The sequence below is a fragment of the Macroventuria anomochaeta genome (genome assembly GCF_010093625.1).
Source record: "Macroventuria anomochaeta strain CBS 525.71 unplaced genomic scaffold BU25scaffold_16, whole genome shotgun sequence".
NCBI lineage: Eukaryota > Fungi > Ascomycota > Dothideomycetes > Pleosporales > Didymellaceae > Macroventuria > Macroventuria anomochaeta.
Window position 1 is genome coordinate 230,576 of NW_022985377.1, and position 18,007 is coordinate 248,582.

Here is an 18,007-nt window from a genome sequence, read left to right on the forward strand (position 1 = left end):
GATCGTTGCAGAGGTGAAACAGCTCATCAAAGCCATTGCCATCATTTCAAGCACAGCGCAGATGGTCTCTACTCGCGACTTCTTACCTCATGGTGACCTGCTCCTTCCATACTTCGTGGCCATGCGGCTCCACGCGCGTCCCACGGACCCTTCAGCAACTTCAACCATGGTCACGGCTCCTTTGCACTTGTGTAATGCTGAAGTGGCCCTTCTGTGTGTCACGGCCAAAGTTGATACCTCGACATCTACTCTTTGCGCTTTCCTATGTCATGCTCAGTGCTTTCTACTTCAGCAACCGTATACCGTAATGCTCCTCTTGTTTACACCGATGCTCCGTAGCAGTCTCGTCTCTCCTTCAGTCGTTGCAGTGCTGCAGCTCTATTCATCTCACATGCCATCCCACTCTCCCGTACTCGTCCTATAACAAGTGCTTCGTGCACTCTCGTCATCGACATGGCTTATGTGCTGTCCCTGCGACCACACAGTCCACTCAAGCGGTCCTTCAGCGATAATCCTTACCTTCAGTCATGCTCTCCCTTGAAAGAACCTTTCCTTGGGCCTCTCAGCGACGTCACCGCTCGCAATACATCCGCATGCTCTCTGTATACACTTGGCTCGAACAGATCCAATATCTGGAACCTTGGAAACGAGAACACACCGCCTCTCACGTCGCAGTCTTTGCTTAACCTCGTGCCTGAGAAGCCAGCTTACGACTTTGGCGTGCAACATGGGGACCACGTACCGCGAAAGCGTAATTGTGGAGTCAATCGAGCACCGCCATCGCTGTCGCGCACCGCAGCCCCTCCAAACTCTTTCCCGAGAAAGACGGCGGACCTACAATATGTGATGGAGTCTTCTTCGAATAGCGAGAACTCAGCAGAGGACATGGATGTTGACGACAGCCATATCGAAGAGTCAGAACTGTTTAATCTGTACGAAGCGATCCACGTACCTCTGCCTGAAGGACGATTCTCGGATCACAGTGGTAGTGAGAAACAAGATGTGCAAGATCCTACGCCGCAAGCCCTCCCAACTGAACCACAACCGTTTCGTCGATGGATGAGCACCTTACGCCGGCGGCACCTTCATCGCCGCAAGAAGCAAGAGTTGTCTTTTGATGGCGCTGAGGAAGTTTTGGCTGTTCGATCGCCCCTTTCGACGACGACAGACTCAGTACGGAGGACTTCGGAGTCGATGACATCTTCTATGGGCTTCGTCACTACCGTCAAGACTACATCGATCACGATCGCCAGCACAAGCATTGCGCCCACTTCCGAGAGAGGCCCGCATAACAAAGTCCGGCTAGGTAATAGAAGCAGTAATACCGACGCTCGTCGGTCGATGGAGAGTCACCGCGGTGGGCTGGGTCCAGTCATCGACGAGAGCGCGTGGCTCAGATCTCTGCAGCGCCGCAAGGTGGTGGAAGAACTGATTGCTTCAGAAGAAAGCTACATTGCCGACCTCAAGGTTCTCATTAACGTCAGTCAATTTCTCACAAGTCCCGCGCACCAACTAACAAATGCCACAGGACTACTTCATGATTCTTACCGCCCTTCCTGCCTTGCCTGGTCAGACTAAGTCATCCATACAGCAGAACATAGCCCAGATCTTGCAACTCCATGAAGATCTTCTTGCAGAACTTCAACAAGCTATTCCTCAAGCCGACTTCACCAAAAGCGCACAGCAAGAGACTTATCCCGTTACGAAAGCTAAGCATATCCGTTTCCATAGCGCAGATATCATACCTGGTCGCTTAGGCGAGCACAGAGCTACTCGGCGTTTGAGACATTCCCTCGAGATTGGCCGATCCCCGGACAGGAGGCCACGAGGTCTGGTAACCGACACTCAAACAGTCGGCAACATCGCAAAGATATTCAATCGACATGTCAGCTCCCCAGACACTGATCGTTTGTTCATGCTGATCGAACCCAGATGAAACGTTTCTTTACCTATGAAGAATATGGTGCGCATTGGACTACGATGTCCTCGGACCTCACTACGATGTGCAAAGGGCTGCACGGTTGGCAGGAGTACGAACGAGGAGTTGAAGCTTTGCAGAAAGTCATTGCCTCCGAGAACAACCGCGAGTCTGGCAGCAAGAAGGCGCTGAGCTTCCCTGATTTGTTGATCAAGGTAAGCATGACCTTCATGTTTCCTACAACTCGCTGACAATCACATTCATAGCCCATTCAGAGGGTCTGCAAGTACCCCCTGTTATTCGACGACCTGTGTCGCCAGACACCTGTGTGCGACGACCCAGAGGCTCACGCCGAGTTGGAGAAGGCTCTATTTCGACTCCAAGAGACTATCCGTGAGGTCAACAAGGCGAAGGATGACCCGAAGACCCGCCGACTGATTGATATCACCTGGCAGCTGCAGGACAGACTCGTGTTTCAGGAACAGGTAAGCCACTGGCCTGTCAACTGTTGAACAATATTTACGCGCCATAGGCAATCTCGCGTGCGCTTGTATTTCGTCTTCTTGGACATGTCCTTTTGTGTGGCGTCCTACATGTGGCCTACCAGACTCCCGAACGTGTGAAGGGACAGTACATGGTTTGTGTGCTATACAAATCCTGTCTCGTACTTGCAACGACAAGTCGTTTCTACACACCCTACACTGTGGTCGCCTGCATCAGCCTCGCGAATGGCAGTATCGAAGAACCGGACAACGGTCGGGGTACGCATCTACCACTGGCCGTATGTGCAGACTATGTGGCTAACGGCAACAGGCGTTCAGTGTCATACGGCCTCTCACACTTGGAAATTCGTGTTCGAACACAACCATCGACTGCACGAGGTCATTCTAAGCGCCTGTTCATCTCAAGAAGAAGAGGTGTGGAAGACACAGTTGCGCGAGCGCACTGTGTGCGAGACGCACGATTTCGTCGAAGGGCAGTCCACCATGCAAGAAATGTTCTCTTCCTTGAGCTTGGATATTAAGTCTCTTGGACCGGTATTCGGACATGCAGACAGTCTGGTCCGGCGCATGTCTGTCCATCGAGCGGCGACGCTAGGTGCGAAGACGAACCTGGCGCAAGTCATCATCAAGAATACACAGGCGCAGAAACCGCTGGACACTCCTCCCACGTTTTCGCCAGGTGTGGTGACTCGCTCGCAGTCACTCCTGTCGTCGAATCACATTCCGACCTTGGCTCCAAGGAGAGCTGAACGCATTCGCCTTGAGACAGCACTGGAGGAGGTCTGGACGAAAGACATCTTGCCTTTCCCAGGAATGTCCAATCGAAGAGTCGAGAACCAGATTCGTGCGTCAGCCAACTCAGTTATGCGAAAGCTCAGCATGGCAAGCATTGCCAGCAACTTCTCGCGCCGCTCGCCAAGCTTTTCCAGCATGAGCAATACTCGCTCAGAAGACTCATACGGTAGTAGGGCACATAGAGTATCACAAGGGAACCTGCGTGCAGCCCCTGTATCAGATCGCCGACCGGCTCCTGCAGTTGTAGACTTCCACAACGCACCAGCGGCTTTTCTACCTACGGACTTCGAGCTGCAAGACACACGACCATCGAGCCGACGACGACGCCTAGCAAATCGTGCGGGAGGAGCAGAGCGCTCGACAGAGAAGCCTACGCCGGCTAGACCGAAGCGGACACGACGACTCTCGTCGCACATCATCAGCCTTCCCCGGAGCGAGTCCAGTGCGCAGGTCACTGCGAGGTTTACATCTGATGGCTCCAATGCGACCGTTCTGCGTGGACCTGAACCTGCCGTCGACTTCGAGCAGAGACTCGAGAACGCAAAGCCAAAGCGGAAAGGAGACAGAGAGAGTGGCGGCTTAGGAAGAGGCATCTCAGGTGCAACACCATCCAAAAAGTTTTTGAAAAGCAAAAGTCGAATCTTCAAGTTTTGGGTATGAAAATGACGAAGGACTTGAGGCTCTTTGGATTCGACGCGAACATACTTACGACGACTTGTTGGATCGCAATTCTTTTGGCGCCTGTTGGACTATTGAAAGTAAAAGTTGGAGTAATGGGTGTTGTTACGATGTCACGACTGCATGCTATTCTTGCGACTGGCAGTAATGTATGGGGAAGTATGCTATCGGAATAGCGGCACTTGTGAAGAACGGGTAATGGGCCGAGATGGGAAAACGGCATCGAGTAGATCACACGACTCTCTGCAAGGCACCCGCATGCCACGTTTGAGTTTTGAGACGAGATGACGTCACGGCATCGTGAGCACGACCCTCGATGTGTTGTATCGAGACATAGATTTACATGATAGTAATTAAATCATGGTTATACTGGCACGTCGATTGCGTGATGCGGCAGTTGAATTGATTGCTACTCTCGTCATGTAGGTTGCTATCAAGCATGGCTGATGTTTACGGGTCACAGCTACAGCGTGTTGTGGTTGCGTTGCGGCTCCTAGGCTAAACCAATACGTTCTTGGCCACTCACCGCCCGTACTATTGGGTAGTTTCACGATCTAGCCAGAGCCTCATGCCACACGCAATCCTGCAAGAGAAGGTGAGAGAACGGGGTTGCTTGCGACAAGAAGGGCACGTGCTTGGCATGACGTAGTCCCCAGGCCCGAGCTCTCAAGCTCTAAATACCCCTCCAGAGCTCCCATCCGTAACCCCTCCATCATAACGATTCCTCAGCTCTCACGACTTACTACGACTCTCAACAAATATTCAAACACCTCCATCTAAAATTCAATCCAAACACATAAACACCATGGCTCGCGGCGACGCTATTCAGACCAAGGTCCACTACAAGGGCAAGGCCGAGGACTTCATCGTCTTCGTCGACAGCTCTGAGGCTGTTCAGAACTGGAAGCAGGACTCCAGCATTCCTCTCGCACAAGTCGTCAGCGGCTTCAAGATCTTGGTAACCGACAAGTAAGTCTGCTCCAGCCTAGCATCTGAAAGATCATCTCTAACGTGAGCACCAGCCACGGCACCCAGGGTATCCTGAACACAGCAAGCAAGGGCACACTCGAGAACGAGTTCGGCACCTCAAATGAGGACGAGGTCATCAAGCAGATTCTCCAGAAGGGCGACGTCCAGTCATCACAGGTACGTCATGACATCACACGATTAGACAGCATCTTGTCCATCGCTGTCCGCGACCATCGAGCAGACGCTAACATTGCTACAGAACTCGGAGCGCCAGGGTGACACCAACGATTCCAAGGGCCCCATGGCTGCCCACTAAGCGATTCGACTTGCGACTCGACTACTTAGGATTCGATGACCATGATTGGCGACTGTCGGAAAGGGCACTAGCTATCTGAGCTTTACTGCCGCGCCTGGAAGATTGGCTAGGGCATAGGCTGCACTTCCTCTGCTGGAATGCGAGGGCAGCATGAAAATTATCGAGATATCCAATGAAAGTAATTCAAGATACCAAGCTACTCTTGTCGTACATGTGTTGTGGTACATGGGTATCGACGAGGCTGACAGATACTTCAATCGAACTTGATCATGCACCGTGAGCGTCGATCTGCACACATGCACAACTTGCAGCTTCCGGATGACCAACCGCAATACCATACTGCCAGGCTGAAACATACGTTTGACTAACTACTAATCTAGTATACCCGTCGGAACCTCTCGAACATGCCGCTGCAGTAGATCGTGAACGCGTATATGCGTCAATTCCGGTCAGTTGCTGCAAGATCCAGAAACCCTGGATGTCTAGGAACCATGAGGCTCAAAGATCACGTTCTCGCGATCCAACTACAATTCCGGATATGCTTGAATCATGGTGCCCTCTTGGCACGATCGAACATACTGTCGTTGACTCAAGAAGTGACACTGCAGGTGAGATGGGATTTGCAGCTCCAGGTGGAGGAATTCACCGATTTCTAGAAGAGGTTAGAAGCTGCAGCCTGGCTGCGCACTCGCAATATGTTCCTCAGGGGCACATCTTCTTGCTGCCTAAACCGGTCAACTATTTCCTACCACTCCAATAGAGAAGTCGAGTATTACCCAACAAATACACTCCTCTCAGGCCAGCCACAGTGCTTTCTGCTATCCCACAGGAACGCATGTCTAGCATGGAGCTGCACACTGCATGCACCCCTGGACAACCTTACATAGCCTTCATCAGACCTATCACAGCTTTCCGCGTACGCGCATGTGCTTCACTTGCAACACTTGGGCAATAGAAGTTTGTCATCCGGCGATCAAGCTACCGATTCTGCTCGTTGCCTACATTCAAGCTTACGTCCGCTTTGTGAGGGGGTGTGCTGTCTACGGGATCTTTGACTGCAGATGAGTCGTACTGAAAGAGGCCGACCAGAGTAGCGTCGGCGTATCGACGTATAAAAGATGAACAGTCGTCTCGAGTCCTACCTGCAAGCAATGCTCTCTGAGTCCAACAGAGGTCTTACTTCACGCTTTACTCGCCCTGCCATTCGTTCTCGTCTCTTCATCCAATCCTGTCTTCAGCATGCCAGCTGCCAGGTCCACTCCTGCTGCCACTCAGGAGCACAGTGCCTCCATGTTCAGTAACTTCAAGTCTCACTGCGATGCCAAACGTGTCGACACCAAGACCACTACATTGACGTTGTTTCGTAATGCTTACGAAGACTACCATGTCACCGAGGTGGAAGCCAAGAAAATTGCGCTGTTCGAGTATGCTGCCACTGACAAGGCGTTGCTGAACTTCGACTCCGACGATGAGCAATTCAATGCTACGAGGGACTGGCGTGCTGTCGGGGAGGGCATTGAGAAGAAGATGCACCCTGGGAGATTGACAGATGACTTCCGGTTTGCAAGGTAAGTCTTCCTTACCAAGATCATCGGAACGACTGCTGACACTCAGAAGGTTCCAGTACATCTGGGACGACAAGGAGTTCCTCGTCTATTACGTGACCTGGCAAGATATGCTCTCCCAGCCAACGAAGCTCTTCTACATCCTGCATCCACGCTTCAAGTCACACATCGTCGACGGCCACTGTCAGGAAACCGACGCCCTTATCCTCGCAGCCGGCAACTGGACCTCACAGCTTCATGACGAGATCTTTGTCTTCGACAACGGGCACTGGGACAAATCAAAAGAGCTCTGGAAATCCGTCTCAGGAGCCTGCTGGGCCGATGTCATCCTTTCGCGTAACATGAAGCAAAACCTCATCGACGACGTGCAAGGCTTCTTCGACAACCAGGAACTGTACGCGCAGTTCGCCGTACCTTGGAAGCGCGGTGTAATCCTCCACGGCGTCCCCGGCAACGGCAAAACCGTCTCCATCAAAGCGCTCATGGCCTCGCTCTACAATCGTCCTGACCCCATTCCCTCCCTCTATGTCAAGTCCTTCGAGACAAACTGCCAGACAGAACAATACGCAATCCGTAAGATCTTCCAGCAGGCGCGTAGCATGGCGCCGTGCCTCTTGATCTTCGAAGATCTCGACTCGCTCGTCAATGATGATATCCGGAGCTACTTCCTGAACGAAGTCGATGGTCTCGAGTCCAATGACGGGATCCTGATGATTGGTTCGACCAACCATCTCGACAAGCTTGATCCTGCGATCTCGAAGCGTCCGAGTCGGTTTGATAGGAAGTACCATTTCAAGATCCCTGAGGAGGAGGAGAGGAGGCTGTACGTTGAGTACTGGCGGAAGAAGCTGCTTAAGAACGATACCGTCGAGTTCCCGGAGGAGCTGTGTGGCGTGATTGCAAAGCTATCTGAGGGCTTTAGTTTCGCGTACCTCAAGGAGCTGTTCGTCATGGCGCTCCTGAGTCTCGTGAGAGGTTTCAAGGGCGATGATTTCGAGATCGTGGATGCCGAAGAAGCTGCGAGTGCGCCTGCCTCCGCCACCCCAACACCAGCCAACGAGAAGAAAGACGAAGAAATCTGCATCTGCAAGACCAAATGCGCAACTTGCTCCAAACCACTCCCCCCATCCACATCCTCCGACGAGCAAGCAAAGAAGCAAGGCGAAGCTACCGAAGCCAAACAAGAAATCAAGAAAAACAAGATGGTCATGCCTACCGTCGATATTCCGGAAAATCTAAAGGACAATCTGCTGCTGAAAGTGGTGCAACATCAGATCAGAGTGCTGTATATAGATATGGATAACGAGAAGGATGGGGCGCCGGCGAGTGCGAAGGTCAAGGTCGAGAGTGGGATGGGGAAGGGTTTGAGGCAGAGGCAGGCGTTGGCTAGGAGGAGGGGTGGGTAGTAGTTGGGAATGGGGTGTGGTGATGGGGTGGTGGCGCGTGGGTGGTGTTGTGTAGACGTCTAAAAAGTGTGCTGCAGCCTCGTGAATCGAGGCTTCGTCAGATCGAATCTTGTACTTCGACGTTTGAGTAGAACTAGTTCTTTGGGTACTAAATTGACACTAATACGTTACAATGTCTGGTTGATTTGATTTGCTTCGTTGGCTGAACGAGTCTGATTAGTAAAGGTGTGTTCTGTTTTGTCAAATTTTCTGATTTGACGCAGGTGTGCTCCGACGTGACCCGGCGTCAGTGGAGAGGTGTGCAACTGTCTTCCCTGATGGCCTGACAGTGAGCTATCGCTGTCCTTTCAAGTTAATGAGGGGAACTTCGTCCCCTGAAAGGCGCTCCCTCGGCTAGATCAAGTCTGAACATCTTCAGATCTCATCTCAGATCCGAAGTGGAGGATCTTTCGGTGTTTCTTTGCAGCAGATTGATGGAGTTGTACTTGTTCGGTCTTTTCGGATCATCCGTTTAGCATATCGTAGAATTGTTACCGCTCGTGTGCGCAGATTGAACTGTGGGATGGTTTTGATAGCGTACGGGCCGGGTCCACTGCAAAAGTGGTTCGGATGATTTGCACCGAGGTGAAGTATGCATTTGGTCCGTGTTTGTTCGAAAGTTCCGTATGTTTGCATATTCCGGTGCTTCCGTCTTGCACTCCCTACTGCAATGCAAGACGGTACTAAGGCGCAGAGAAGGAAGCCATGATGCAGACAAAGACGGAGCTGCAATTGCGGCCGTAGATCAACAAAGACCAAATCTTTAGCGCAGCAACCTTAAAGCTACAATTCTATTCTTGTCCTTACCATCGCCTCCCCTGACGCAGGGCGAAGGCGCCGTCTCTCTGCGTTCCCCTCTTCGGTCAACCGCCGTATGCACGGCCATACAGGGACAGTCCCCACCAACTTTCGTCTCCCTCACAACCGCGCACCAACGTCATTTGCATTTCTAACCTTCCGCATCAAGCTCTGCACGTTACGAGTGGCCAATTTTGGTGGTTGACCACTGGCGATCCACCAGCGCGGCGCGGACGATCTTCCTGCCTCGGTTACGCACGAGACGCGAGCCACAGGTCGTATCGTAAAGGAGCCGCGGGTATTGAATATGAAAAGAGGATGAACGAAGAGTGGTGATTGGGCTGTCGAGGGAAGAGCTCGGGTAACTGCAGCGTTACGGCAGGAGGTGCAGAAGCCGGTTTACACAACCATACGATGAGTACTATCGAAGGATTCGAGTGACGATGATTGTTTGAGGCTGTACTTTCGGCAGCACCGCCGACTGCCTGTCTGTACTGTGACAGCCTCCTCAAGCCCTGTATGTATGTCCCTTCCTTCTATTTACTCAATCTGCATTCTTCTCATCAGCGCACCGTTTCAAAACCCGAGCTTGGACTTCAACATGATGCGATCAACACAGTGTAACCTTGCACATCGCGCTTGCCATTGCTACCCTGCCAAGGCCCATAGTCTCTCCGTATTTGGCTTTTAGCCTTGCGTAAGACGTCACCGTGACCTCGCGTGCACTTCGGTAGATTGCGAGAGTTTCCTGCCACCGGTTGCGTGCAGCGCGCTCATTGGCCGTGATGCCGTGCTATTCCATGGTTTGTGAGCTGTTAGAGGTGAAAGAGGTAAAGAGGGCAAAAGGCTTTGACAAGCGGACAAGCAAACGGTGCACGGGAAACGGGAGTGCCCCCAAAGAACCATGCAGTGCGATCATCGTTGCTGTGGGCGCGTTACCTTTTGTCTTACCTTGTGGCCCTGTTCTCTGCTGGCTTTCCTTGACTTGAGCGACCTCTCTCACTTCACCTCACCTCACCTTGCACGAGCTCGAGCACTCCAGACGCAAAAGATTTGATTGTCCCCACACCAACATTAACTTATTGATGACCACGACCAAGACGCACCATGGCTAGGTCTACACTTGCATGGGTGCGCGCTGCCGCCGTAGCTGCCCTCGCACAGCAGGTAGTCTCGCAGACGTGCTGTAAGTCAGAGTCCACAAGATATTTACGAGCAATAACTGACAGCCTTAGACTACCCCAATGGCAACACAGCTCCCAGCACAGAGAAAGCTTGCTCTTCAGCATCAGGTTCCGCTTGCTGCCCTGAGAACTGGCATTGTCTTGACAATGGCCTTTGCTACTACCCTCCCACTGGGCTTCACGGCAGATACAGTTGTACTGACAAAGACTGGAACTCACCCGGTTGCGCCTCCAACCTCTGCACATATAACATGACCGTTAGTGGTGGAGAGTCTATTACACAATGCTCAAACCACAACAGCCAATGGTGCTGTAATGGCGACGCAACGAGTGTCAACTGTTGCCAGGAAGAGCCAGAGCCACGACCATTTTTCAACCTCCAGGACGGTGTCGCGTACGCTACAATTGGCTCGAACCAGGCATCCTCGAACCCTACTATCTCGACCGTCACCGGCCTTGCAACCTCAGGTTCAAGTGGCAGCTCACCCACTTCTCAAACCAGCTCTTCAGCAGCAGCATCCTCCTCGAACGCACCCTCTTCCTCAGCAACCTCAGCACGTTCAGTCTCCGCTGTGACCTCGGTCGCAACAAGCATTAGGTCTGCATCTGGAGGCTCTGGCCCAGAGACCATTTACATCACCAACGTTATCACCCCAACCGCAACAGCCGATGCCTCAGGCGGCGGCGCATCCTTATCAGGTGGCTCTGGCACCAACATCGGCCTCATCATAGGCTGCGCAGTCGGTATACCTCTCGGCCTCGCCCTGATTGGCATCCTCATCTGGATGCTGCGGAAGCGCCACCAGGCGAAGGTCCACCCCTACAAGACCACCCCCGATGGTGGTGAGTCTCCTGACACCGCAGCTGCCGCACTCGCCTCGCCAAAGAAGCAGGAAGTGTACCGTCACTCACGACCCGGTACCTCAGAAATTGACAGCAACCCCGTTGGCCCCGGCCGCCCGACCTCGACGATCCCCGGAAAAGCAGAGCTCGAGTCTGGCGCGGGCTTCCAGCCAAGCTCAGGCGTACCGTACGCTCCGGACACTGCGTTTATTGGAGGTGGAAACGGCGATCGATCGACCTGGGGCAGCTCACCACCTGGATACTCGCCAGGACAGGGTCAGGGACCGTTCGCGCATAATCACGAGGGAGCTGTCGAGCTTGACAGTTCGATGGTCATGCCCGTCATCAACGAGAAGAGCGAGCACCAGCCAGAATACCAGGCGTATCGACCACCAGGTGATGCGGTGGAGATGAGCGCCATGAAGACTCCGCCTGAGGATTTGGAGAAGCAGCTCGGTAAATAGGCGCAGCTGTCATGGTGTTTCTTTTCGAGCAGCAATGGCGTTCCGGGGTACACAATCATGGGCAATTTACTTTCAAGGGTCGATACCATTCACAAGAGCGGGTTGTACGAAACATGGGTGTACATATATCTAAGGTCTACAAGAGGCCGTCCATCATGAACTAGATATCTTTCACTTTGTCAATAACGAACAATTGAAACTTAGGCGGGTGCCACCACCTGCGTGTCGAGCAAGAGAATGAGATGTGACCCAAAACCTGGTTTGGATGTTGACAACAAATCTGGGAATGACTTTGTCTGGAGGTCCAGGGATGGCGATACGACTCACTTTTCAGAACAGTAACCCCTGAAGCCCCTCACGGGTGAAAGCAATTGCGGCCAATCTCCCTGGTCGAATCTTCCGTGACTGCCTCAACGCTCTGTTCAGCGCCTTTGTCAGTCCATTAACAACATACCAACTCGCTGTGATGGTGTCGCAAAATGGGCTATTTGCGCTCGGTCTGCCCTCCACACGCCAGTCTTGTTGGCTACGCCAGCCACGCCAGCCACGCCATCCACGTCTAGCAAGACCACGTTGCCAGACTCAGCTCTGCTTTCGGTCTGTAAGGGCCCTACTGCCACTCCGCCAAGGTAAGCTTATCTCCAGGCACGATGATGAAGCTGGGCTAACAATGAAATAACTCTTGCTATGACCTCAAAGACATTGTCGTCATCTCTGTCAATGATGGTCAGAAGCGCAAAGAATACACTGTACTTCGTAAGTTAGCGATGTGGCACTTGTCATACTTTGCTACATTCAAAGCCTTTTGCGGCTGGATGTTCACTGGGAAACTCAAGGACTTCGCCACTGATCCGACTCTCACCGACAAGATCTTCCTCCCAGCGTGAACGTTAGTGAACATCTGGGTCTTCGCGGACCTTCGCGGCATACCAGCACTTGGCAACGCTGCGATCGACATGTTGCACGAACGCGTACTAACTGGACGTGGGCTGTCCACAGAGATGATCAAATCTCTCTTTGAAGAGACGGCTGCTGGGTCCAAGCTGCGCTCGTATGTTGTCAACCTACACAAAGCAAATGTATCTCTTGATAGTGTGATAAGTTACTCAAATTCGTACACGCCAGAATTCTTGTGCGATGTACTGCCAGCCATTCAGGCGGATGGGATAAGATGGATGCACACAGTTGATTTCCTGCACGATGTGCTGCCATCATTGACGCGCAAGACACCGGACGATCACATGGATAGGTCAAAGATGATGAAGCTCAACCGCTGTCAGTGGCATGACCATTCGGGGCCAGGAGGAAGGTGGAGGTGCATTTATTGCAGGCAAGAAAGCGTGTCTGCCGTGGACTTACTCAACGGAATGAAGATTGATGGGATGGATTGAGGTATAACCGTGGGTACGCTATTCAGCTTGAACGTGTAACCGATATCAGAGAGCCTGTCGCTGTAATGGGCAAGTGCATTTCCGTGATGAGTTCTGTGAATGTCCAATACCAAAAAGACAACCTGCCTAGGTATGATGCAATATTAAATGTTCCTGTTTCTCTAGCTTCGGCGCGGCAAGCGTCAACCACTTTGGCGAGCTTTCGTCCCACACAACTTTCCACGCAAAAATAGAGCTTCTTCTACCTCAACACCTTCAGAATAGCAAAATGCATCGGCCGGGAATCGAACCCGGGGCTAGCCGAAACTGTCCTGTGGAGGATGGCAACGGCTAATTTTACCACTAAACCACCGATGCAATCAACCCTTTTTGTTGAATCTTTTTGATTTTTAAATATTATATTCAGGAAATTCAGTCTATCACTTCTCGTTTTCATATGGTCCCTCCCAAAAGTCAAAATCTTCGCTCTTCAAACACTTTTAGAGGTTGTTGTCAGTAGGGAGACTCAGCGGTAAAATAACCAAATAAACGCAAACTAGGATTCCTTACTTGCAACGTAAGGGTCTTTGAGCCTGCTGAATGCCCTTAATGTCCAAGAACAAGTTGCAGATAACATGTATACTCGGCCAGCAGTCCATGCCACAGGCTCTTGTTGTCCAGATGCGCCCACAGAAGCAGCAGGTTCGCGGCCGCCTCGTTCCTTCTCCGGACAGCCGTGTATGATATCGCCCAGGTCGCGGTCACGCTGCCATTCGCGTAGCTCCGCAGCGGTATCCGTCTGCCGTCATGCGGCTCCATCAGCTCCTGCCACTGCTCCTTGTACAGCCGAGTATAGATGCCAAATCCCATGCCTGTCTCGCTCATGTACACAGCAGCCCGCGCCAGCGGCAGCCCGTCGAGCACCCGAAGCAGCTTGTCGCTCTCCCGACCTGTGATGGTGTTAGCGTCACTGTATCGCCTGCTGCCGCTGCGCCCATTGCAGACGCTGCAGCTACACTCCGAGATGCTCACTGACGCTTCTCCCACAACACCGACGAGAAGCTGCGCTGCTGTCGCCGGGCAAAGTTAGCCGCCAGCTGCGTCTTGCTCACGCCGGCCAGCCCGTAGGCTACCAGCAACCGGCGCATACCCCTCCCCCCCCCGGCCCAGTCTCTTTCTTGACTAATCTGAACAGAGTATTACACGGGATAAGGCTCTCTCTTGCGTCGCAGCACACCCGACCTTACAGTGGCGCAAGCATAAGGCTGACAAAAAGATAGAGGTCTTCAACCAGGTCAACGAAGGGCTTGTTGAAGAGGGAATTCATCAGGTCTATGACAGTGCCATCGACTGGAGGATGTATCAGGTCGTCCGCGACATCATCAGGGAAGAGTCAATCAGCACAGGTACCAGGACTTGCATGGAACAAAGACATCGAGATAATCGTTGCGTCAGAAACGCAAACATTGAACAGCTGCATCTGCCATACAGCCAGTCAATCATACGAGCCATCGATTTCGCGCAACTACGATCCCATTCGAGACGTGTGAAGCCATCCAATATGTTTGACCACTGTTTTTACCTATCCTCCAAGGTATCCTGCCGCTGTAGCCTCCGCTTTGCGTACACAGTGGCATACATACAACTACAATTGTGCTCCCGCACCAGGCATCTACACATGACCTGCAAATCACAAATCGCGTTAGCAACAAACGATACACAGTCATCTTGAAGCGACTGAGAGGCAGAAATGGTGGCTGTCAGTGTTTAACTATTGTAGAGGTAGACTCGCTGAATTTTGTCTGGTCTTCCTGGGGAGGAAAGGTTGGGTTGAGTGAGTCGAGGCTTCATAACTGTCACGGTTCAGGGTGCTCCTGCCTGTCGAACCTCACCTGCCATGAGAGTGACTGCCACGTCACACTAGCGTTGTTTACAGCTACTCACATATACATACTGTCCGTAGCTTCACCCAATACAACCTCAGTTCAATCCTGCAATTCTTCCCACATGCGTACGGATCACTCACGATCCCCGACAGATGACTATGAGCAAGATGAAACAGTCTATGGACAATCACCCATTCATATACGTTGCTGCGGGTACACATCTCAGCGCCTATCACGCGTGTACCCCGCCGCTGCGCCGGTTACATCAAGATTCTTAAAACAAAGTTCCTGGACTACAGGCCTTCTGATGCAAGGAGAAAACAGACAGCTGCATACCCACCATTTCTCAACTCTGAACTTCCGCGCCAAATGTCATTGGTGTGGGTCGACAAGAAGCTACCCTCAGAGCTTGCACATCCTGGCATTTGCTGACAGCTCAGATCGTTTGCAGTAAGAGGAAGGTATCTTTGCCACCTGATCACTTCTAGGGACAAGCAGTCAGTTAGACTTGGCTCCTTCACCCGCAGTGACCGGCGCCTCGTTGCCATCAGACGACTTCTCAGCTAGTCGTTTATTGACTGCTCGTCAGCAAGAAACCAATCATATCTCTGGACATACAAGCTGCATGTGCGGCGTCTGGCAACGCTCGAGACATCCGCCAGTCAAGGACGTCTTCTCGAACGCTAGGAATGTATTGCTTTTCAAGCTCTCGGTTGACACACTTTTGTGTTTCAACTTTCACCTTCCGGGGAACACAAGGCCCATCATGTATCGAGAGAATCTGGAGAGTGGAGTTAACGGAACTTGTAATGGATGAGCGCCCTGCCCTCGATATCAATACTACGTGACATCTCCAAGTTATACCAAAAGGTAAGCACAAGAAAACTTAAGCAAGTATTCTTTATGTAGTATAATATATATAGTGCCAGCCAGCTAGCTTTGCCCCTAGCTGCTGTAAGCTAGTCTGCCCCACAGCCTTGCTGTGTGCAGAGTCATTACAGAACTCAGATGCGGTAAAACATCAGCGCCTGCGCCAAACCAATCGCATCGCCCTGGTGCGGATGAGGAATCATGTATCCAGAGAATCTGGAGACTGGGAACGGAACTCACAGGTGACAAAGACATCGGCACCTGCGCTACACCAATTGCATCTACAATTTCAAGCCAGCGTTTCATGCCACAGCATCTTGTGGCCCACATGTTCCCCTATGCATGTTCACCAACTTTGTGTTCATGACATGATGTTGAACCCCTTAAGCAGTGAAGTTTGAGACCGGCGCTGCTGCATCACGATATATCTTTTGAGCCATCACACTTTGGTCATCGAATTTGGATTCACACGATTCACAGCACTTGAATTGATGCTCGCTCGAAGCTCAAGCCCACTATGAGTCCAAACAACGCCAGTCCAAAGCTTCTTGATCAACAGCCGGTCAGATGGGTTCGCCAGCCGCTTGGTCGTATTGTTACTGCAGACGGGTTCGAAATACCCTTCTATGACCCCTTGCCTGGTTAAGAATGGATGACGGACCATCTTGTGGCGAAAAGATCCCTGGAACTGCCAGCTGCTATCACGGCTCCCAGTCAGGCTGATTCTCTTACGCGCAGCCACGAACAAACCGTCCGGCGCTCCAATGTGCAGTGCGAAAACTGGTCTGATGCTCTCAATCAGGACAAAAGAGGCCTTGACGTTCTGGATCACTGGGAAAGTGCAAGCAGACTTCCAACAATACCTGGGACAACCATGCCATCAGCAACAACTGGTACGATCATCTCGACATCTGAAAACGATACTGAGCCTGATTCCACGATGTTGAACAATGCGTTGCAGCGCTTGGCAGACACACCGTCAGCTCCACCCCGGGGAACCCGCAAGCGTACGACCACTGCTTGCTGTTTCTGCAGACATCGCAAGGTAATTCCAGTTGACGCTCTCGCTCAGTATGTCTTGCTGTAAGCCCAGGGTACCTTGCATGGTCATGTGGATCATCCTGCGACCAATCAGCACACTACTCTATGTATATAAGCTTAGATCACAGACCTCTCGGTGAGGGGGGACATAGGAAAACTACACGCAATCTACGTACAACCACCGATACGATGGAATACTTTTTATATAATCTTGGCAAATATCAAAATTTGATAAAATAAAGGATTGAAAATCAATTTCTCCTCGCAATTCCACGTTGTTCAAGTTCGACTTACGACCTTCAAACAACGCTCATTGAGGTTGTTGTTAGTAAGGGGCGTCCCTAAGTGAAGAGACACACCATGTCCCGAGACAAGTTGGCGGTTCGGGCCTTCGGCGCCTCTATTGTGAGAATTTGCAGAGCTGTCGTTCACATGCAGTGTTGATGAACTGATTCTCCTTCAGGCCAACAGGCTCCGAAGAGGATCTCTGAAGTGCTGGTCGTGCTGTCGATCGTTTCGTCGATGCCGTCAAACAACCCTTCAGCAATACACCCCTGTCTACTCGCGACTTTGAGAATCTCTCTGAATATCGGAGGCTTTAGGAGGAAGAGCGGTTAACGAAGACTATGTTCCCAGGCTTTGAAGATCACTTGAACATGGGAGTGAGCTCGCCGAAAGCCCCGAAGAGTGGGGGAGGAGAGCCCTGCAGCGAGACCCCGAGCTGGCGGGACACGCCAACGAAGCTTGGCCTGCATCAGCTTGCATTAGCGCATCTACGAGCTACTTGTATTCTACTGTAATGAATTAAGCGCTATGCCTACTCTGCATTGGCCTCGAAATAGATGTGGCGTATGCTGACAGCTTTGCAAAAGTATCTACCGCTGCGTGCATAGGACCATGCCTTGTGTCCTTCCATGCGCTAATCCAAAGATGCTTACTGGGCGCCTCAAAATGCTTACCTGGAGCCTGAACAATGCTACTCGGGCTCTAACACAGGATCGTCTTCCTGATATTGACAAGCACCTGCATCAAGCAGCATCTCGACTACCTGCTTGCGGCCTTCAAGTGAAGCTGCCCGCAGTGCGTTGCCGTAGCGTCTACCCTGCGCGTTGACGTCGACGCCTTTGTCGAGCAGCATCTTGACTACCTGCTCGTGGCCTTCAAGTGAAGCTGCCCGCAGTGCGTTGCCGTACTCTCCACCCCGCGCATTGACGTCGGCGCCTTTGTCGAGCAGCATCTTGACTACCTGCTCGTGGCCTCCGTATGAAGCTGCCTGCAGTGCGTTGCCGTAGAGGCCACCCTGCGCGTTGACGTTGGCGCCTTTGTCGAGCAGCATCTTGACTACCTGCTCGTGGCCTCCGT

The 18,007-nt window shown here is 52.0% G+C and overlaps 8 protein-coding genes and 1 non-coding gene across 9 annotated transcripts in view; 7 read left to right on the forward strand and 2 right to left on the reverse strand.

Moving 5' to 3' along the window:
* Positions 1–36: 36 nt before the first annotated feature.
* Positions 37–4,011, forward strand: BU25DRAFT_392740 (uncharacterized protein). Its single transcript, XM_033704670.1, has 6 exons — positions 37–1,479; positions 1,529–1,885; positions 1,933–2,133; positions 2,185–2,403; positions 2,451–2,679; positions 2,732–4,011. The coding sequence occupies exons 1-6, from the start codon at positions 454–456 to the stop codon at positions 3,874–3,876; spliced, it is 3,177 nt and encodes a 1,058-aa protein (XP_033561760.1). The 5' UTR covers positions 37–453; the 3' UTR covers positions 3,877–4,011.
* Positions 4,012–4,699: 688 nt separating this feature from the next.
* BU25DRAFT_431352 (shwachman-Bodian-diamond syndrome protein) lies at positions 4,700–5,179 on the forward strand (the record flags this gene model as incomplete). The annotated part of the gene is made up of 3 exons (XM_033708655.1): positions 4,700–4,863; positions 4,917–5,040; positions 5,123–5,179. 3 exons carry the CDS (start codon positions 4,700–4,702, stop codon positions 5,177–5,179), a joined length of 345 nt encoding a protein of 114 aa, XP_033561761.1.
* A 1,239-nt stretch (positions 5,180–6,418) lies between these two features.
* Positions 6,419–8,547, forward strand: BU25DRAFT_431353 (P-loop containing nucleoside triphosphate hydrolase protein; the record flags this gene model as incomplete). Its single annotated transcript, XM_033708656.1, has 3 exons — positions 6,419–6,747; positions 6,797–8,091; positions 8,414–8,547. 3 exons carry the CDS (start codon positions 6,419–6,421, stop codon positions 8,545–8,547), a joined length of 1,758 nt encoding a protein of 585 aa, XP_033561762.1.
* Positions 8,548–9,938: 1,391 nt separating this feature from the next.
* BU25DRAFT_491205 (uncharacterized protein) lies at positions 9,939–11,672 on the forward strand. Its single transcript, XM_033711548.1, has 2 exons — positions 9,939–10,173; positions 10,223–11,672. Exons 1-2 carry the CDS (start codon positions 10,095–10,097, stop codon positions 11,476–11,478), a joined length of 1,335 nt encoding a protein of 444 aa, XP_033561763.1. The 5' UTR covers positions 9,939–10,094; the 3' UTR covers positions 11,479–11,672.
* Positions 11,673–12,368: 696 nt separating this feature from the next.
* On the forward strand, positions 12,369–12,869 carry BU25DRAFT_341250 (uncharacterized protein; the record flags this gene model as incomplete). The annotated part of the gene is made up of 1 exon (XM_033702854.1): positions 12,369–12,869. A coding segment is annotated over one exon (501 nt), but the record flags the coding sequence as incomplete, so codon positions are not given.
* Positions 12,870–13,138: 269 nt separating this feature from the next.
* BU25DRAFT_t73 lies at positions 13,139–13,226 on the reverse strand. Its single transcript has one exon. It is a non-coding gene; the product is annotated as a tRNA-Gly (tRNA).
* Positions 13,227–16,086: 2,860 nt separating this feature from the next.
* Positions 16,087–16,785, forward strand: BU25DRAFT_448501 (uncharacterized protein; the record flags this gene model as incomplete). The annotated part of the gene is made up of 2 exons (XM_033709602.1): positions 16,087–16,649; positions 16,762–16,785. Exons 1-2 carry the CDS (start codon positions 16,257–16,259, stop codon positions 16,783–16,785), a joined length of 417 nt encoding a protein of 138 aa, XP_033561765.1. The 5' UTR covers positions 16,087–16,256.
* A 20-nt stretch (positions 16,786–16,805) lies between these two features.
* BU25DRAFT_410729 (uncharacterized protein) lies at positions 16,806–17,331 on the forward strand. The gene is made up of 2 exons (XM_033706372.1): positions 16,806–17,050; positions 17,109–17,331. The coding sequence occupies exons 1-2, from the start codon at positions 17,006–17,008 to the stop codon at positions 17,217–17,219; spliced, it is 156 nt and encodes a 51-aa protein (XP_033561766.1). The 5' UTR covers positions 16,806–17,005; the 3' UTR covers positions 17,220–17,331.
* A 290-nt stretch (positions 17,332–17,621) lies between these two features.
* The window catches only part of BU25DRAFT_341394 (ankyrin), a gene marked incomplete at both ends in the record, with an annotated part of 4,453 nt that continues 4,067 nt past the window's right edge, over positions 17,622–18,007 (reverse strand). Inside the window, one exon of the mRNA XM_033702865.1 lies at positions 17,622–17,993. Within this exon, the coding sequence (XP_033561767.1) occupies positions 17,622–17,993 (372 nt within the window). The remainder of the gene's footprint in view (positions 17,994–18,007) is intronic.

What these genes read in the sequence shown, in the direction of transcription:
- BU25DRAFT_392740 (XM_033704670.1), top strand. Translation starts at nt 454, where the DNA reads ATGGCTTATGTGCTGTCCCTGCGACCACACAGTCCACTCAAGCGGTCC. An exon ending in TCCCTGATTTGTTGATCAAG is followed by an intron (nt 2,134 to 2,184) that starts GTAAGCATGACC and finishes TCACATTCATAG; the next exon opens with CCCATTCAGAGGGTCTGCAA. An exon ending in GACTCGTGTTTCAGGAACAG is followed by an intron (nt 2,404 to 2,450) that starts GTAAGCCACTGG and finishes TACGCGCCATAG; the next exon opens with GCAATCTCGCGTGCGCTTGT.
- BU25DRAFT_491205 (XM_033711548.1), top strand. Translation starts at nt 10,095, where the DNA reads ATGGCTAGGTCTACACTTGCATGGGTGCGCGCTGCCGCCGTAGCTGCC. An exon ending in GGTAGTCTCGCAGACGTGCT is followed by an intron (nt 10,174 to 10,222) that starts GTAAGTCAGAGT and finishes TGACAGCCTTAG; the next exon opens with ACTACCCCAATGGCAACACA.
- BU25DRAFT_410729 (XM_033706372.1), top strand. Translation starts at nt 17,006, where the DNA reads ATGTCCCGAGACAAGTTGGCGGTTCGGGCCTTCGGCGCCTCTATT. An exon ending in GGGCCTTCGGCGCCTCTATT is followed by an intron (nt 17,051 to 17,108) that starts GTGAGAATTTGC and finishes ATTCTCCTTCAG; the next exon opens with GCCAACAGGCTCCGAAGAGG.